This window comes from Gymnogyps californianus, chromosome 2 (genome assembly GCF_018139145.2).
Source record: "Gymnogyps californianus isolate 813 chromosome 2, ASM1813914v2, whole genome shotgun sequence".
Lineage (NCBI taxonomy): Eukaryota > Metazoa > Chordata > Aves > Accipitriformes > Cathartidae > Gymnogyps > Gymnogyps californianus.
In genome coordinates this window covers 7,304,586-7,324,763 of record NC_059472.1, presented here as the reverse complement: position 1 = coordinate 7,324,763, position 20,178 = coordinate 7,304,586, and the positions used below count along the sequence as shown (strand labels likewise).

Here is a 20,178-nt window from a genome sequence, read left to right as displayed (position 1 = left end):
GTGAATGCAAGTATTTGACAACTGAGCTGTGCTCCACTGCATTGAAATCATAGTTTCTCAGTCTTATTGAAGTGGATTGGGTGAAGCAGAATAAAACAAGTAAACTCTCTTCTGAAATAGCTAGTGAACTCTTTTTTTCTCTAATGTCCTCCTCCCTCATCTCAGATGCTGTTAATTTCATGTCCAAGTAGCACAGTTCTGTGAAGGATGTACTGATGGGGTAGAAATCTCAGTGAGAACAGAAAATAAATAAGTATCTGAGCAGTGCAATAATGCTAAGATTGAAATAACATTGGTAAAAGAATCTTGCTCTTGTGGAATGTTAGATCAAACCTGTTTCTAAAGACTTTTGAGAAAAGAGGCTTCAAGTTCACTTATGTTTCTCAGCATCTTCTACATGAAACTGGTGTACTTTGGAAAACTCCTGGGAACATTCTCCCTTGTGCTACAGTTTTTGTATGTGAGCAGCTGATGGGTCCTATATTGTGTGTTACTAGTCACTTACTATTGATAAGCCAACTGATACTATTTTAATATTTTAGCAACATGATTGCTTTCATGTGTATCAGAAAAGTATGTAATTCTATATCTTATTAGTTGTTGACATCTGAACATGAGTAAACAATATGTGCAAATGCCTCTGAAGCAACTTTAAAGCTTGCATTATAATATCTTTAAAATAAGAAGGTGGAAAAAACCCAACTCTTTTCTTATCTCCTAGGAGGAAGAATTGAGAAAAAGTGGAGAGGCAAAGTACTTCCACCTAAATGATGACCTGCATGTTTTAATTGAAGTATTTGCTCCACCAGCAGAAGCGTATGCCAGAATGGGACATGCATTGGAAGAAATCAAGAAGTTCCTCATCCCTGTTAGTATTTTAATTTTTTCATAAGAATTCTGGTAGTCTTGAGTGAGAAATTTGGTCTCTAAAACTAACTTACTGTATGATATTGGTCAGGTCATGTTGCTTTATTTCCTTCATCTGTGAAAAGTGGTGATGTTTACAAATACTCTTCATTTTGATGTAGGCAGTTATTGGGTGAATGCATAACTGTCCACATACATTCTCATTTCATGATATGACTTATAGTAAAAGACAACTTATTCTTGCTTAACTGGTCATGTGCAAAGTATTAAGTTTACAAATAATTGTAAAAAATCTGTACAATATGGAAAAATAACTTTCTTTGCTTAAGGTAGGCCTCTTCTGTGTTCTTGATACACCTGAAGCATCAGCATAGGTTTCTGTTTCACTAAGAATAAATAAATTTGAAGTTGTAGTATTGCTCCCACCCGTAATCCTGGTTTAGTGTTCAGTGCTGAGAATCAATACAATTTTATCTTGTACCTTCATTTTTTTCACAAAGCTAGTGATACATGGGTTATACTTATCCTCTGGTGTACACTTCAACTTGTGTATGGATGTATAAAATGAGATGTGATTTCCAGTATAAGTTTGTACTCCAGGTTTGGGATATGTATAGACAATGGTGTTGCAGGGTTTCCAGTGTCTTTCTACAGAAGATTCCTTTATTTGCTTCTCATGTAAGGACCGTCCTTGATTGCTTTGTGACATTAAACTTCTTGGAACAATCCAAGCTCTCTTAAGCAGCTGGGGCATTTGAGGTGGTGTTACTGTGTGTGAAGTTCCTAACTGTATTAGCTCTTCAGTGAACGTTCTTCTATTTGTATTGGTTATCAAATGAATGGGTATAGAAAGCAAAGCATCCTCAAGGTGCATTGACTTCTGTTTATTTTTACTGCTGAAAATGTTATCCAAGTGTTGTTACTGATTAGTGTCAGATCTTGGAAATGTGGGAGACCTAGCTAAGGAAACTTCACTAAGGTGTGTGTCTGACAGCAGCACATAAATGTTTGAGAGTATAGACAGTGTAGCTGTATTCCGGACCATTTGGGGATGCCTGTTGTATGGCCCCTACAGCCTGTTGGGGGTAGAACTGCCAGCTGTACTGTAGGGTGAAGCAGTTGGTGCTGATGACCTGACAGTGCTACCGTATGCATTTTGGGGATTTTAGTTTCATGGATCTAGACTAGGTTTAGTACACACTAAGTCCCCAAGTGACTGGAGTTGATTGTGTGCTCCTTGAGTGTTTGTTCTGGCATGTTTTTGTCTGAATGAAAGTTAGTTCATATGCCCCAATACTACTCCATTACATGAACCAAAGCATGATAAGTAATCATCATCAGGAGGTTCATTTAGGAATACATCCTGATGTGAAATAACACACTAATGTAGATGCAGCTTAAGACAGTTCTTTGGTTTTTAAATGTCCTGAGCATTATGTTCTCGTTATAAAGAAGCAAGCACCACATTATAACTTTGTCTGCAGGTTCCAAATGGCTTTTGATGTATATGAAAAGAGATAAATAAGCATACTACTGTTCAAACATCCTAATTGATTAGGTAGGGGATACTCAACAGAATATTTGTAGGAATGCTGGGCTGTCATAATGTTGAAGGTTACTGTATTTACATAATTCATGATTTGATTGTGTGAAGAGATAAGGGAGAATTAAGTTCTTGGCTAGTCTAGGGAGCAAACAGCTGCTTTCTTTTTAGACGGAAACATGCTCAATTTGATAAGTGCTTTTTGCATTTGCATGCACTGGAAGTAAGGCTATATCTGATCCCCTTGCCCCCTTCATCAGAGATCTTATTTTTTCTGCATTGAGCTTGATTCACCTAATGTCATAATAAATGAAGTAACCTTATCAAAACCTAGCCATTACTCTGCTGCTGTTAAGCCAGTAGAATTACAGACTGATAATAAGCAATTCCATTCATTGGTTGTACACTTTTCCATCTCAATTTTTGATCATTGCATCTTTATTGTACTGAGCTGAACTGATGCTACATAATCTTTTCTGAACTATGGGATCAAGCCAACACTGTCTTAATTTCCCTTTGGCTTTGCAAATGTAATCTTATCAGAATGATTCTAAATGCCTTAATCTCTTCTGCCCCCCCTCCCCCCGGCCCCCTTGCAGCAGCCACTCCAGGAAGCAATAAGGAGCAGCTTTGTCCTCTCTAGAACTACCATTTGGTTAACTGCTGCTAAATGCAACTTCATTTCTATTTTCTATAAGGTCTGTTGTGGTTTTCTTAGCAAATTATCAGTTTTATTTCAAGAAAAGTCCTGCTATCAGTATATATGATTATGATCTTAATTTGTGTTCTCCTTACAATGTAAGCTAACTATGCCTTCCAACAACTTTAGATGCTGAACCTAATTTATAAACATGGTCGTTGTTCAGTCTGCAGATCAGGCCTGAATATACCATCACAATTGGTGCTAGAATGTAGGATACAAAATATCCTTGTAGTAGCTGACTATAGCAAAAATGCCTTAGCCTCTCTTCTCAGATCTTTTTAGATCCACGAACAAACACCTTTGCATTGAAGTTCAGCCTGAAGCAGCTGCAGTGATGTACTTTCCTTTACTGGTATAACTCAAACCAAGTTACAAAACCTTGACTTGAGTTTTTTTGGCTGTGCTTATCATGTTGCCTTGACTCTCACCTGTCTTCTGTAGGTAGAATTGTGGCTTCTGACTTCAAGTGTATTCTTTTGTCCTCCTTTAAATTAGCCAATCCCTTTGTTCTGGCCAGACCCTCTGGTCTGCAGTCTGTTCGACTGTTAGATTGGTGGATGTTGTGCTTGATATTAATTATCCCAGAATTACTTCTGTCAGGACAAAAAGCCAGGTACTTCCACCCTCACCTCCCCCTGGGTCCTGTATTGTACCACGATTACTGCATTTTTGGCCAATAGGACTTAGTCTATTTTGCTTAATTTTTGAGTAGTGGCAGTCATTCTTTTGACAGCTACAACATTAATTATGCTTTGCTGTTGGTTATCTGAGTGAGCTGTTTTCCTCATCTTTAAAGCAAAGTATGGAAATATCTTCGAGAGAACAATCTGTAGCAGTCAATTTACAATGTGAGCAGAATTTACAAGTTTTTCCTGTAGTCTACTTTGCCTCCTGCACGTTCAGTTTGTAAGGTGTGGTGATGAAATAGTGTTCAATGGCATTTGGAAGAGCTTGGTGGGCTTTGGAAACTCTCACTTTTTTCTTGAAGCAAGCTGGCGAATAACTGTAAGGTGTGTGTATAAACGTTGCTGGAAACCTGATAACTATTTATTGCTCACTGCCAGGATAAAGATCTGCTTGGGTGTTTTGCAAAACTGCATAGGGTTTTGCAGAGATCTGTCCTAATGTTCAATAAAAAATGTTTTTACTAATAGTTTGAATGATAAATTGGAATAAAGTCTTAAGTTACAGATGATCCCAAGGAGAGCTGCTGCCAGTGTGTTGATCAGGACTGGGTGAAAATTGCAGATAAAAGCTAAAAGAATGTTGCTTAGTTGGGTCATGTAAGTAATTCCGTGTAGGGAGAAAATACCTTGTATGTATCTTGACATAGTCGTTCCTACAGGGGAAAACATCCTCCATCTTCAGAGAAGACTGCAGTCAGTCAGGATGGGCAATATTCATAAAATGAGAGTACATCTGTTCACTTGAAATTCAGCAGCAGCATTTGACTGAAATTTGAGTGTCGCCTCTGCCTAAACTGTACAGGGGAGGAGTGCAGTCTAAAGGGTTTCCATGTCCATCTTGTGTCCTAGGTGAGGAAGAGATTGTTGTCTCCTCAATTTGACTTGAAGTGTGCTGTTTTCCAGCAGTGGGTATTCATAAATTGACAATCTGTTACTTTTAATTGGAGAATCCATTTCAGAGTCTAATGGATTAACACTGCTGATTATCATGGCTTCTTTGTACTGCTCCTTCATTCTGTATCCTCCTACTGTCTCTGGCTTATGTGGTAAAGACCGTATTTTCTGTCCTGTGCCTTTGCACAGTGGAGTCCTTGTCTGTGACTAAGGCTGCTGGTATGTCTAGTAGTATGCTACAGGAAAATGAGAAAGCATCAGGGAGAAAAGAAAAAGGACCAATGCACAGTGGCAACCTAAGCATGTCTTTGTTAAGAAATTAAATGAAATTAATATTAAATGATCAAAGGTATTTTTCCAGGAGCCCAATTCTGAGGAGGATGTCTTGTGGAGAAGTTATAAAGGGCATCTCTCATATATGCTATGGCAGAACTTTGAGACCCAAGTATTGTGTTTGTGGTACAGATTTAACAATTCATTAGCATTTTGTTTCAAGATTGAAGTTTTGTTCCATACGTTGTGTAGAATTTGGCATTTGTAGCCAGTTCTGGTCCAGCAACAAAGTACAAATATAAAGTGAGTTTTTGCACAGTAGTTGGCCAGAATAGTGTTCAATTGCCCATTTCTATTCTACTCCCTGTGACAGTTTGGCTGTGTATTGGTTCCAAGTTTTTTTTATAATGGAATCTGTCTCAAAAGCTTCAATTATGCAGTTTGAAACAGTTGATTCAGTCTTCCAGACTTTTTTCTTCATCTTGTTTGCTGGTTGGTTTCTACTGCTAAATAGAGGATGATCTCAGATGGACAGTTGTGAGTTAAATTTCAGAGCCTATTTAAGACAGTTTGGACAAAATGCCTTTGTAGTGCCACTTTTTTAACACTAGTAACTATCTTCAGCAATGGCATGTAAAGGAAAACTTTGTTCTGTTTGTGGAAGCTAGGGGAAACAGAATGTTTCAAGGATAATTGAGATCTTTGAGTTCATAGATGTTTTAACCTCTTTTCAGTGCGGAGTTATGTTTCAGTGAGTTGTCTGATGCAAGACTGCCTGACAGTCTTTTGGTACCTGCCTAGTGCATAAATGTAATAAAATCAGATTTCCAATAAGAGGTGCAGATCCTTTGTTTTGTAATTGAAATGTAAAAATAGATGGTATTTGGACAAACCTGCCTTCTTTGAAATGGGAGGATTTGCAGAAGATAAGAACTGTAACATCAGAAGTATCACTTCATTCTTATTAGAGGACCTATTAATATTTTGATACTTAGTGTGTATGTACACACATGGAGTAAAGTATTTCTTTTTCTGATTCACCTTTACAGATGCATTCTTTGGCTCACTTTAAGTGGAAGAAAAATGGTAGAAAAATATGTACAGCTCAAGAGTTCATTGCTGTATCTATTTTATTCCTGTGTGATGTGCTAATTTTGGAGGTTGACTCAAGGTCCCTGAAAAGACTCTTGTGTATTTGAGAAGTACCGTATTAATTCCATGTAAATAACTTCAGCTTTCTTTTGGTAAACCTTGAGAGGATTTGTGCAGAATAAGTAACAAGCCATGTGGCTTCAAATTGTTTATCCTTGCATGTTCTAGAATTGAAATTTTTGGAGCTCTTATTAGATAATTGTGCATGTTTGTATTGAATGAATTTCATTGTTTATTCTTTAACTCCTGATTTTAAAAGTGTAGATGTCTAATCTACTCCTTAGTTGTCAGGGGCTGTTCTCTACAGTGTATTCTGTATTGCTTTGCAACACCAGGCAATGCAACTTTTGCTGCTTTTAACACACTATCATTCTCCAGCTGGAACTACAAACCAGATCTCAGCTCAGAAATGGGACCTTGATTTTGTTTTTGTTGTTTCCCCTTATCTACAGCATTTTAACATTGGCATTTTAATTGGTAAAGCTACATGGAGGTAATATGCAGTGGAAAAGAAAAACATGCCCGAGAAAAAATTGCAGTTAATATGTAGAATTCTTTTAGAAATTTTTGACTGAATAGTATGCCTATAACATTCTGCATATTAAACTTTTTAAATGGGATGTTCAACCTTAAGAGGAGACTTTCAGGAGCAGTGTTTGCTGATACTAACTTGGTGTGGTGGTTGAACAGTTTGGTTTTTTCTCACTCTGCCCCCTGTTTTAGGACTACAATGATGAAATCAGACAGGCACAACTTCAAGAACTAACATATTTAAATGGTGGTTCAGAAAACGCAGAAGTTCCAGTAGTTCGTGGAAAACCATCTATTCGAGCAAGAGGAGTACCAGTTCCTGCTTTGTCCAGGTAAGTATCTCAGCTGCAGTGGAATTTAATGTGGATGTGTGTATTTTAAGCTTCTCCCTTCACCAAAAAAAGCCCCCAGAGTACAGTAGTGAAATATGTGAAGGACCCCCAAAATAAGAGCAAAAGATAAGGGAAACAAATCTTGATTTGCTGAAGGTAGTCTAAGCAGCTTAGACTGAATTAACAAAGGTGCTGAAATTTGTCTTATGAAACTTGAATGGTACCTAAGTTAGGAAACAATGTACATCATAAAGATGTTCAGTCTTACTGTGAGCAGCACAGTAGGACTTCTGTGCTGCTTGACTTCTAACTTTCAGTTGCTCCTTAGGTGCATGTAGGGTCTGTGTATTGGCCCTATGGAGCTCACGGCTTTGAAAAACCTGGTAAATCTTGCCTTGATTGACATGAATTTCAGGTGAATGTCTCTAACTTATGGAATATACATATTTCTTTTACTGTATTACCAAGTTTTTATAGTCCTGATGAAATAATGTTATGGAAGTGTTTTGGAGGTAGAATTTTGATTTAGTCTCATCTGCATTGTGCTTATTTCATTAAAAAGTGGCTTTTGTTTGATTCAGGAATAGGCAAATCTACTGCTTCTTTTGCTTTATTTTTCTTTGACACAGGAGATGTTTTGTTTTATTTTTAGTCTAGCATCCCCTATCTTCCTTGCAGTACTGGGATAACAGCTTCAACTCCTTTGAGTCCCGAAGTGTGAAAACAAAAACTAAATAAAGTGCATAACTGTTTTTGTTACAGTGCAGAGAGATTGTGGCTGCAGCAGCTAAGTGTAACAGTTTTCTACAGTGAACTATTTTCCTTCACTTGTGGCTATGGTGCTTATTAATGCAAGCTTGAAACTTACATTTCAGCTTTTAAAATAATTTCAAAATAATATTCTGAAGCGTTTTAACTCAGATTAAGCACGTTAGAAGAAAAAGCACTGAGGAATTATTCCCTTTATACAGATCTGTTTAGTTACATGTATCCTGTAATAACGATTGCAAACGCAATGCAGAATTAATCTTAATTTAGAGAATTTACACTTACTGTTGGTTGTACCCTGTAAGAATATAATTATTTTCTCTAAACAAATTTTTGTTCTTATATTCTTAAGTAATATTGTGTAATATATCTATTCCACTTCTTTTCTTGATTTTAATGTTCAGAGTAGTTGTAATTATATACCAAGGTTCACTTCTTTAGCACTGTAATCAGCCATACAAAAGTGCTTGCAAATTAGGGTTCTCATTTGATTTTGGAGATGAGTTTTTTGTTGATTTTACTTCAGTTCTTAAATGTCTGTTTTTAACTTTCTCATGGATGCCTGTAACAGCTCTGCTACAGATGCTCAGTACAGAGACACTCACAGTTCTATTTCATGTTTTCTTCATTTTTATATGTCCTTAAGCTAGCGTTTGATACAGAAGTTACTGTTTGGTCTGATCTTACCACTAAAGTTTCATACCTAACTTTCACTATTAGTATCTAGCACATGCATGCATAACTAACTTTTCATAGTACTGAATTTCTGACATCACTAGTTCCATCCTCTGGATTTTGGTAAATTGTTTTTTCAAACCTGCATTTTATCTAAGACATACATGCTGTTAGGTAGCTCACAAAATCCTTTGTAGTTCATCCTGTTGACCTACAACTGTTGAAGTGTCTTCAAGGTAAATTTAAATGTCATTAGCATTTGATTTGGAGATGACAGCTAAAAATTGTATTTGTAATCTCCTTTTTTATGTGTTCTAAAGAAAACTGAAAGGTTGGGTTTTTGTTTGACTTGTCCTTACTTTAAGGCTTGTCTTAAACTCCAAGACTTTTTCCCCTCAGAAATTGAAGTGCTCTGTTAGCATATTCCTTAAGTGAAATTCAATGCTATTGCTACTGAGATACTACAGCCATTGAGTTAAAGATCTCAAACTCAGTTGTAATGCTCTGATTCTTTTTTAGCACAAATTGATTTCAGTGAGTAATACTTTCGTTGAAGGAAAGCTTTGTTAAAGGCTTTGTCTTAGTATTAAATAAAACAGTTTTAATAGCAAGCATCCCTGAGATATCCAGGAGAGGTTGAAGCAAAGTCTGAGAAGACTTGTAAAATGAAGTCTAAAACCTTGATCCTAACCTCTCTTTGTAATCTATAGAATATTTTTAAGATATCAACCTTGATACATGAAACATCCTGTTGAGGATGCAATATCTGCAATATCTGAGTGTATTTAAGTTCCTAATTTTTTTAAGCCTTTATTATTCCTGAATAGTTTCACTTGGGGAAAAAAAACCCAAAGTACTAATTTATGCCTTTTTTTACTCCTTATCAGACATGTTGAAACTGGAGATAATGCATCTTATCAAGTGCCTTCTTTTAAGAAGACTTTGTTACGTGTGTGTTTAGCTCCATACCAAAATTTTACTTTGTAGAAAACAATATATTTGTTGTGCTTGCATACAAAATTCTAGCTTGTGCACAAGTATTCCTGTATATGGTAAGTAATTTCCTAATGGTTGTGGTTTGGTAACTTTTTATTCTGCTATTTTTGGCTTGTACCAGATTTTCTTGACTAAAATTTTTATGACTCTAGAGCCAAGTAAGAGTTTGGGGGTGAGTGGATGGAATTCGCTGCAGAAAGGTTGTGTGTGTGTTGAGCTTTACCTTTAGGAATGTGTTTTCCTTGTCATTGATCTTGGGCATATAAATGCTTCCTTCTCCCCCCTTCCCCCCATTTTTATTTTTTTCCTTCATCCTGATACTGTTAAAGATGACCTTTAGATATAATCACAACGCTGCTATTTTCTGTGATGTTAATGCTAAGCATTCAACCTATTTAGTCGGTACCTGCGTCTTCTGTGCCACAAGAGAAGGGACATGAGAACCTTTCCCTGGTGAAAGTCTGGCTTTCATTCCTTTTGTTTTTATCGTAAACTGACATTGTTTTTAAATGTTTTTTTGGAGGCGACTATATAAAATGAAGGATCATACCAGTTACTTAATTTATTGTGCTAGCAAGCTTAGAGGATCCATGATGTTTAATGTGATGCTGTTACAGTGAGTAGCTAGAAGATGTAACTTTCAGTGTTTCTTTAATGCATTTGAATTCCTATCCTGAATCAGTGCAATATAAATGATAATACTGCTGAAATCTGAATTGGGACTTCTGATTAACTAAAGACTGCAAATAAACGTGTTAACATACATGCTAATGTACACCTCTAAGGACATTTTGCAAATACAGTAGCATTTCCTCTCTAAAACTTCACATTCCTATTTCAAGAATAAGTAAAAACAAGATATAAGGATCCCTCAATTCTGACTCGAACTAAGATATATTGGAAAAGTGAAATTCTAGAGGATGATAATAGTAAGTCTAAGAATATGGATAGATCATCTTTGCTACCTTGAGGTGGGGTAGGGGGAACCAATTCATGTCACTTATAGCTAGAAATCACTGTTAGAATCATAGAATGGTTTGGGTTGGAAGGGATCTTTAAAGATCATCTAGTTCCAACCCCCCTGCTATGGGAAAGGACGTATTCCCCTAGATCAGGTTGCTCAAAGCCCCATCCAACCTGGCCGTGAACGCTTCCAGTGATGGGGCATCCACAGCTTCTTTGGGCAACCTGTTCCAGTATCTCACCACCCTCATCATAAAGAATTTTTTCCATATGTCCCATCTAAATCTACCCTCTTTTAGTTTAAAACTGTTGCCCTTTGTCCTGTGACTACAGGCCCTGGTAAAAAGTATCTCTCCATCTTTCTTGTAAGCAGTCCCCCTTAAGTATTGAAAGGCCACAGTAAGGTTGGGTTCACTCCCCAGATTGAGAGGAATTGTATTTGAAAGCAGATGTTTTGGTTTCACTAAGATGAGGGGAGGAAAATGTAATTTCTCATAAAGCCAACATGTAGGAATAGTCTAATTAAAGAAATAGCAAAATTCGGGTTTATGCTTGCATGAGATTGTGGGGTTTTTTACTTTCCCATTTATTCTTTTTATTCATATTTCAGTGTATGCATGGCTGGGATCATAATGGTTGAATGACTGTCACTCTATCTGGGGAAAAATAAAACTATTACAGAGGTTGTAGGTTAGAATTTGCTGTCTTATATGTCAGAAGTAGTATGAGGTGATGTGGATCACTGCTGCAATGTGTTCACAACTTCCAGTTGTTCTCCTGTCATATGTCTGGAATCAACTGGTTTCTTCTTTGAAGAATAACTTTTTGTTGAACATGTAGGTAGTGTACTGCAAAAGATTCTGTAGCACAAAAAAAATATTTGGCAAAGCCAGTTCAGGATCCAGGATGAAGGCAGGTATTATGTTCAGTGTGTTTTGTTTCTTTAGTCTTGTGATAAATTTCCCATTTTTCACAGAACTGGAACATGAACATACATATTACTGTTTTTAAATAAAAATGTGAAATAAAACTTGCTTAAGAGTGTTAACTTGAATGGTGACTCTCATTTAAAAAAGAGATGAAAAGGCAGGAGTCCTAGCTCTGTGAGTGGTATCTGGATATCAGTGTTCAGTATTTTTGGTGCTGACATTTTAAAATAACAGGTCTGTTATTTTTCAGATGTCTAATATAAAACCTGAACAAAAATATTTACTGTTTGAGGAACATGGACAGTAGTTGGCTGTGCTCAAAGAAAGAAAATATATCAACATTTGGTAACAAATTAGATCCATTTATTGAACAGTTTAAATCCTTGCAGATGTATGGAACTATGAATGCTAAAATTAAAGAATTCCAAGTGTTTCCTCATTGAATAATAGTGTTAGAGAACTGGTCCTAAATTTCACAATTATTTTTGTTTTAAAGCTATTCTTACATTTACTTCCCCTCCAGAAGGGGAGATATTGAAAAGGAGCTTCATACTGCATAAACTCATTTAATTGTTGTTCTTTTGCAAAAGCAAAGTGAAAGAAAGCTGTGAACTAACTCTAGCTGTGACTTCATAATTAGAGTAATTTTATTAACTCAGTCATCCAGTGAAAGGAGAAGCTTGAAATAAAAATCAGTATAATACTATAGAGAAGAAAGTGATAAATGAAAAGATAGAGTAGAGCTATTGCTGAGGGAAGCTGGAAGGGAGTATTGTCTAGATGCTATGCCTGCTATGGTCAAGGGCAATAACTTAGTTTGCTAGAAACAAATCCTAGAAACACTATGGGACTACTATAAAGTAGGTATGTCAAATTATTGCTGATAAAGGCCAAAGAAGAAGTATTTAAGTAGTTTTCTGTGAGTGTATTTAAGTTGTATGAGTTAGTAAAATACTATTTTAGTGGCAATCAACGATTAGATTAATACCTGTGAATTACTTATAAATGTTCTGAGTCTACCATAGTATAATGTGGCTCTGAGTGGTACTGGATTTTCTTTAGAATGTTTTTCCACACATTAAACTCTTTATTCAAACAGCGAGAGATTAATCAGCTACAAAATGCAGTTCTTAAGTAATATTTTAACTGTACACAGTAAGGTACACTTCAGGTATTTATACATTAAAATTATCTGCTATAATTACTGTATTTACAAATCACACTAGCACATTCTAACACTTTTGTGAAAGACCAGTTCTCCCATTCTCTAATGTATTTATGATAGTTTTATAGAAATTTAGTGCTTCACTTATTATTCTGTTTTTCCTCTCATACTAAATTGCAAGTATAAATAATGAGATAACGTTATGGGGGAAGATCCAGGTTCCAACAGAAACAGTTTTCATGATATTATCTTCAAGGGATGCTGTGACATATGAGTTAAATTACATTATTTCCCCCCACTATTCTGGTACACTGGTAACTTTAAAACAAAAGTTATTAAATGAGTTACTGGGATTTGCTTTATTTGGTCTAGTCCATGGTACCCAGATTGAAAAAGACCTTTTCACTGCAGAGCCTGTAAGTTAATTATATAGCTATGAGAGTAAAATTATTCTTAATTTAACCACCTAAATTACCTGTGCATTTAATGGGAAACGGTTAACTTCCTTCACTGGATTCACCCCTGCCAGATTAATAAATTCAGGAAAACCAAAACCAATAAAGGTGAAACAGAAGTATTTCAAATTTTCTCACATAGCTGTAGTAATCTGTTTTAGGGCAGTAAAAAGTTTCTTTGAGAGTAGGATTCAATGTTCTCAAATCCATAGATGATCACTTTGTTAAAGCATGTCTGGAGGTGATAATAGCATCTGACTAGAAGCTAGGATTTACTGAGTATGTTTAAGTAATGTCTATTTAACTACTACAGGCTGTTTAGTATAAAATACTGTTAATAGGTACTTAAGGAGTAGGGTTTCCCTCATCCAAAGAAATCTGTGAGATTCTGGATAGTATACTGACATAAGATTCAGAAGAGTAGAGTTTTTCTTACAAACGTAGCAAAAAAAAAGCAAACACTAGTGTCTCCTGTCATGCTTCAGTACTTGTGTATTTGCAGTATCATAAAGCTGAGGGATCACAGGCAAGGACCTTTTTCTTTCAGGTGTCCTGAAAATAAGACACGTTAACTCTGTTTCAAAGTACTTACACAATCAAAGTATACAAAAAGTTTGAAGACAGATATGTGGGGGGTTCAGTGCCCATTTGTGTACACCATTAGCCTGGATATATTGGCAGTCTCAATACTGTGAAAGATGTTCTTATGGGCACTGGGGTAAAGAGGACATTCAAAAGACTTCTGAAAGGGAATGAGATGACAGCGTGGTAGTGAGCAGGGAAAATAAAGGCAAAAAGACCCTTGTATTTCAGAATATGAGCAGGTAGTCAAGGCTGACATGGGCTGACAAATGAGCTTTGATAACGTACAACTTTCAAGGTTTGGGGAAAATGCTTTGTGGCCTATCAAAGTGGAAACAAAGATCTTTTTCTTCTGTAACAAAGAAATAGTGGAAGGATTAAGAGGGCTAACAGGCAAGGAAATGTATTGGGAGACTGAACAAATTTCAGATTCAGAAGCATTCTGATTGAGGGTTAATATAGCACGGTTTTCTTTATCAAAAGGAAAAGTTATTTCCAGTAGTTGTGCTGCTTGTGAAACCATGAATTGTGTACTTGTACCAAACTTGTGGATCAAGACTGTTTCGTAGTTATTTGAACAAATGTGCCATAATTTTAATTAAAATAAATGGGAATTTGGTATTTAATCACTGATGCTCCAGAAAGTTTCAAAATCTATGTTTCTAAACCCTCAATTAACATGAAAGAATATCTGATATTGGGAGAGGAGCCCTTGATTGTATTAAGGTTTTGATGTCACCTGAAATCTCCATGCCAAATAATTTTTCATGTAATTTGAAAAGAAAGGCTATTTTAGGTGTCTTTATAAAAAAAAAAAAAATAGTCTGTAGGCTGTGTGTAAAGACAAGGAGAGTTGGTGATGGCAGCTGAAATTTGGCCTGCAGAATGACGTCCTTGGTCAAAGAAGCAAGCAGTGAAAGACTTGGAGGGACTAGGAGCCATGATGAATTTGATTTCATGGTAAGGGAGGTGATCCTTCCCCTTTATTTAGTGCTGGTGAGGCCCCACCTGGAGTGCTGTGTCCAGTTCTGGGTTCCTAGGTATGAGAGGGACAAGGACATACTACGTAGAGTTTGGTGAAGGGCCACAAAGATGATCAAGGGTCTGGAGCATCTCTAAAGATCTAAAGAAACAGACATCTGAACTCCTGTTGTAGTTTATAGAAAGATAGTACAATTACTTTTAATTGCTCCTTTTGTTCAGTAATTTCTTTTGAAGTCAGTTGGCAGCACCATCCAATGCATTCCCCATAAGGAAAGACTCTAGCATGAGAACCTTGTCTGATCTTTCTTGATTGTGTAGCAAAAAACTTAATGGATGTATACATACATATATACATATCTTCTTACTGTTCTTCACTGGTGATTTGGCCTCAGACTCTGGCAGGTTTCCAAATTCCAGGATGTTTGAAAGACTTTTAGGCTTTTTACAAATTCTTTAAATTCTCTGACCTGCTTTTCTGAGTATTTTATATTTGTTTTATTAGCATTTGTCCTTTGACATTAGAGATGGGTTCAGCTTTTCAAGTGATACCTCTTTTAATACCTCTCCTTACCCTGCTGTTCCAGCCTTACTGAGCTCCTTTTGCCCTTTCTCAAGCTTTTTCTTTTTTGACAATTGTTGTGTATTTGCTCTGACTTCCCATGGGATTTCTCTAAATGTCTTCCCATATTGTGTATATACATTTTACTCTTTTAAATCTTTTTAAACATAATTTATATAGTGCCCTTTTTCAAATTAAGCAATACCAGAACTGATCTGTTGTTTTTGCAAAGGTATGCAAAGCTTCCCATTCAAAGTGGTTCCTCAGTATTTTCAGTCAGTTTCTGTTCATTGCTCATGTCAATCAAACTTCTTTGGTTCCCTGATAACTTCTTAATGAAATAACAATTTACAGTTTCTAAAAATTTGCTCTTAGCATCATACCCTCATATGACTCAAATCTGCATGGTGGTAATTGAACTCTCCTGTTACTGGGTTTCCTATCTCTGCACCTTTCTAGTCTCCTCCAGCCTGGTGCAGTAACCATCTGAGTGGTGTGACAGAACTATACATCTCAGATTGTTTATTCTTCCTATAGTAACTCTTCAAAGCATGTAAATGGTCTCCTAATATAGGAGAAATGATTTCCCAGCCATCACCACTCCAATCCTATTAACTGTTTTTTTGAAATGCAGAAAAGACCTTCTCATCATGTGGATCTGGTGTTTTAATTACTCTTCAAGAATAAATCTATGCTGGCTCTAAAAACTGTACTTTTTTTTTCCCCTCCCTCAAATGTTTTTTCCATGTTTTTCAGCATGTCCCATTTCCTGCTGCTTTCACTTGCACCCTGTCTGAAGGATGCCGTGAAGATTATGGCTAGTGATTCTTGAGTCCTTTTACTGACTTTTTTTTAACTTGGTATTGACTATTGTCTATGCCAATAGGTTCATTTCCCTTTCTTTGGCTTCACTTGGAAAGTATCACATTTGCTATTTCTTTATATTACTTCAGCAGGCTGTGTCTGGGAACTTCACTGCTCACCCCTGCCCCCACTACAATGAAGTCAAATAAGCAGCTGGTACCCTGTCCTGAGGAGGCATTCTACAGATTAGCCAAAACCAAGTAATAAGCACAGTTTTCAATCACTTACTCTCTAGGCTTGTTTAAAATACTTTGTGACTGTGTTTTGATCAGTAATGAGAATTAATAAAATATATCCTGATTGTATCAAGTATTTACATTTTTGCATTCTTCACTTAGTGATGCAGTTTTTCAAATACTAATTATTTGTGCTAAAATGATTATATTTTTTCTGATAAGCTTACCAATGAGAAATTATATGACTTATTTGAAATGGGATAGGAAATTTTAAGGCCAGATCTGGAACTTTATAATATTGCTTAAGTTGGAAATTTCTAATGAAATCAGGACAGAGTATTTTCACTCAATTACTACTCTTGAGATTAATTAGATGATGGCTTGATAGGTAGAAAGGTAGTGTGGAGCTTGTGCTTGTTTTTCTTCTATGTATCTGTTACAATATACAATAAGGGTGTAACTTCCTCAGAACAAGTCTATATGCCTACAGAGCAGTCATTTAAACTTAATTATAGTCCATGGGGTGAAATGATCTCCTTTAAAAAGGAGATGTCTATTAGCAATGTTTTAGACATCCTGTTTAAAAGAGGATAAATGATGCAAATTTCTCACAGGTTGTACCTCTAAGTCTCTCCCTTTACTATAGGGAGGCAGGGGGGAACGCCACCTCTAAATGGATCAAATATTTTTGAAAATTGTTCTGATTTAGGTCTCAGATTTTTCATCTGTATGTGAAGTGTCCAAAGTAATGGAATGGAAGTTAATGCTTATCATTCTTTCAGAACTTTAAAAACAAACATACTGTTATTTCTTGTTCTTAAATACATATAGAACATCAGGTTACATCCTATAATCACCCTGCACATTTATTACATGTTTGAATGTTTCCTGCAACAGCTGGAAATCTCATCTTTAGAACCAGAAGAAAATGTAATTTTTGTGACCCACTCAGTCTCTTACATGCAGTGTGATCTTTGGATTGCATTTAGAAACTTACACAGATCAGAAGGGAGTTGCAACTGATTCCTCTGTGCAGGGTTTGAGTATGATATAGCCTGACAGCTTCAAATTAACCTGTTACTCTATGATTGTGATTTCACATACTATAAGTCAAATTCTAGTGAAGTTGACTGATTCCAGCAAATTGGTTTGGGTGTCTCTGTGTATGAGAGTGGCTCAAGCTAGTGAGAAGTTCATCACTGAATCACATGTCTAGTTTGTATCTTTCAGCATTTTTTGCATATGTGTGTAATTGGATTAAAGCATACAGAAAAATGACAGACTATAAACCTCTTTTAGACTTTTTCTGGCAGTAGCAAAGCAAAATTGTGATGATGTGGGGGAGGGAGCTGTTGAAAGGGAGGCCAAGGGTGTAGTATTTAATGGTAAGTGATCCGTATATTCACAGGGGCCGTGGAGGAGTGCCTCCACCACCAGCGGGAGTACCGAGAGGGGCACCAGCACCCAGAGGAGTGCCTCCTAGTAGAGGACCAGTCAGTCGTAGCCGTGGACTTCTAGCACCCAGAGCAAGAGGAGTACCTCCACCTGCAGGCTACCGGCCTCTTCCACCACCTCCAGCACAGGAGACGTATGGTGAATATGTAAGTCAAGCTGTTGACATATCGTGCATAGAGTGTATAATTTCGGAGGGATGATCCTAACTATCACTTTAGAACCCAGTAAAATCTCTTTAATTAATACTAATTAAGTCTTGCACCCAGAATCTATGGCAAATGTGGCTGTCTCTTGTCACCTTTTCAGACTTGAACTGTTTTATATTAATAAAACTTCAGGTTATATGTACTACCATAAAGACATTTACAGTGTATTTGGCAAAACAGTTATGTATCTCTTAAATGTATTATATTAGGTTTCTGTTTTACAAAAATCTGAAAAATCACATTGTCAGTAGATTTTTAATTCTCAGCTAAAACTGAGAATAAAATTCTACTCTTCCTAAACCTATCTTTGTGGTCATATAACTGTTCGACGGTTAGACAATTAAAATATTTTTATGAAAGCTTCAGAATTGATCCTAAAATTTTAACAATGTACAGTGTATCTCAATAAGCCATACATATTTATCTTGGTTTTATTGTATTAAAAATTAAAAAACATAGCAAAATGTATTGTACATGACTGAAAATTATAGACAGTTACGAATTGTTAGGGTAAATTTAATTTAAACTGAACTTAGAGCAGTGAGATAAAGGAAAAAAGCTTATTAAATCAAAACTATTGTCATAAAAATGGATTTAGTCTTATAGAAAAATAACATTTTCAAGGACAATGCTTTTAATGTTTTATATATCTTAAAGCTTTTAGTGTGCCTTCTTTACAGCCAAGTCTGTCTGGACTTTATCTCTGTTCAGACTAGTGAAAAAGGAATTCCTGAGCTCCAGGAAATGGTTTTGCTATTTAGACATTTTTTGCTTTTCTCTCAACCTTTCTTCTACCTGCCTTCTCCCTCTCTTTTCACCCCCCCCAAACCCTCTAAATCAAATCACAACCATTGTCCTTTTGATCAGAAACTTAATTTTCTATATAACACTTATAGCTTTATACACAAAGAAGTTTAATGTTGTTAGTACCAACATTTATACACATACCTGAACACTTCAGAAGAAATTAATGTAGCTTATTGAGAACTATACTTGAACAATGCATCTAATGTCCCCGGCTATACCTGACTTGACTAGTCAAGGTGGGTACTTGCAAATAAGTGGTTATTTCACAATGCTTTCAAAGGAATTAGTCCTCGTTAAACAGCCTGTTTCCAGGGCATACACTGTAGAATGCACGGTGATGTGGTAGAAAATAAACCTCTTTGAGTAACTTCATGTTATACACATGCTATAAACAGCAGATATATATAGAAGTAGCATGGAAATAACAGCTGTTTGAATCAGTATCCTGATGTATGCTTTACTTCTGAGAGAGAGTAGTTAAACAGCACTATAAAGAAAAATAGTGCTGTGCTAAATAACTTCTAAAAAGAATGTTCTCTAGAACTGGATCACTTATCTTCCAAACAAGATATCTTAACTGGGATAGATATATTTAAAGCTGTAATTGATAAAGCAATGCTAGCTGGTCCATTTTAAAATTACTATATTTTCTGTGTCGTCTTTATTCTAATGAATCTCCATTTTAACAAAGTTTTGCTAGGACATGAACCATTAGTGTATTGTACGTTAAATTTAACGCATGATATTTTACCTGCCCATTTGTAGTACATTATCAAAGTGCCTTAACTGTGTCTTTCACAGGTTAAGGTAACATGGTAGGAGTCAGTAGTAGTATTTCTGTCCTTTCATTACTAATTACTGTTTAGCCACATCTAGTATTAAGTGCTGGTTTGCCAACCTGAATATCTGAGCAGGGTAAGGTGTCACTGTTTGCTGAGAAGTGTGTGTAGAACAAGCACATCAGTGAGACTGTGGGTGTCATAAGTCATTTTAAGCAGCATATGGTTTCAAATCCTTGGAGACTCGGATATCCAGAGAGGTTACAGAGCAGTCTTTAGAACTTTTCCATTGAGCATTGGAATGTCTGCAAGGATTCAGGAAGCTTTCATTCCCTTAGGCTTACAAGCCTCTGCTTTGTACTCATTAAAATGATGTGAAACTATGCAAGTTGAGAAAAGCAAACTATATTCTGGATGGAAGCCTTCAACCACTTGCTTCTGTAACTGTAAATATCTCAAAGATAATACAGGGCTTTCAGTACATAAAGTCCTTGCCAATTTCCTCTGTGGAGTACTATTAAGTATACCTTGTGACAGAAATGAGGCCATCATTGAGTCATGAACAGCCTCCCTTTTCCTTCACTCCCTTTGCTTACTTTTTTCTGTAGTCCTTGAGACCAGTGAATCTTCAACATCTATGAGGATCTTACTCAGTTCTGTCTCCTGCCTATCCTAATCTCTCTCCTTCCTCTTCTTGATAGTTTAAGAAGTTGTTTTCTAAAAGATATCATCAAAATGGGAAGGGGAATACCTATTTCATTCTGAAAAATTGGAAGGGTTAATTCTGGAGGCAGTATCTCACACAGGGACAATCATGCCACAGGCAAAAAAGTC

At 36.3% G+C, this 20,178-nt stretch overlaps 1 protein-coding gene across 3 annotated transcripts in view; it reads left to right on the top strand.

The window, feature by feature from the left end:
* The window catches only part of KHDRBS3 (KH RNA binding domain containing, signal transduction associated 3), a 96,969-nt gene that overhangs the window by 45,877 nt on the left and 30,914 nt on the right, over nt 1–20,178 (top strand). For 2 of the 3 annotated variants that reach the window (XR_007766051.1, XM_050891814.1), the window contains exons 4-7: nt 722–868; nt 6,842–6,981; nt 16,011–16,121; nt 17,506–17,698. Coding sequence is in view for 2 of the 3 variants with exons in the window: in XM_050891814.1 (XP_050747771.1) it covers nt 722–868; nt 6,842–6,981; nt 16,011–16,121; nt 17,506–17,698 (591 nt within the window). In the remaining variant the exon portion in view is untranslated. The remainder of the gene's footprint in view (nt 1–721; nt 869–6,841; nt 6,982–16,010; nt 16,122–17,505; nt 17,699–20,178) is intronic. The other variant, XM_050891815.1, reaches the window with a different exon arrangement.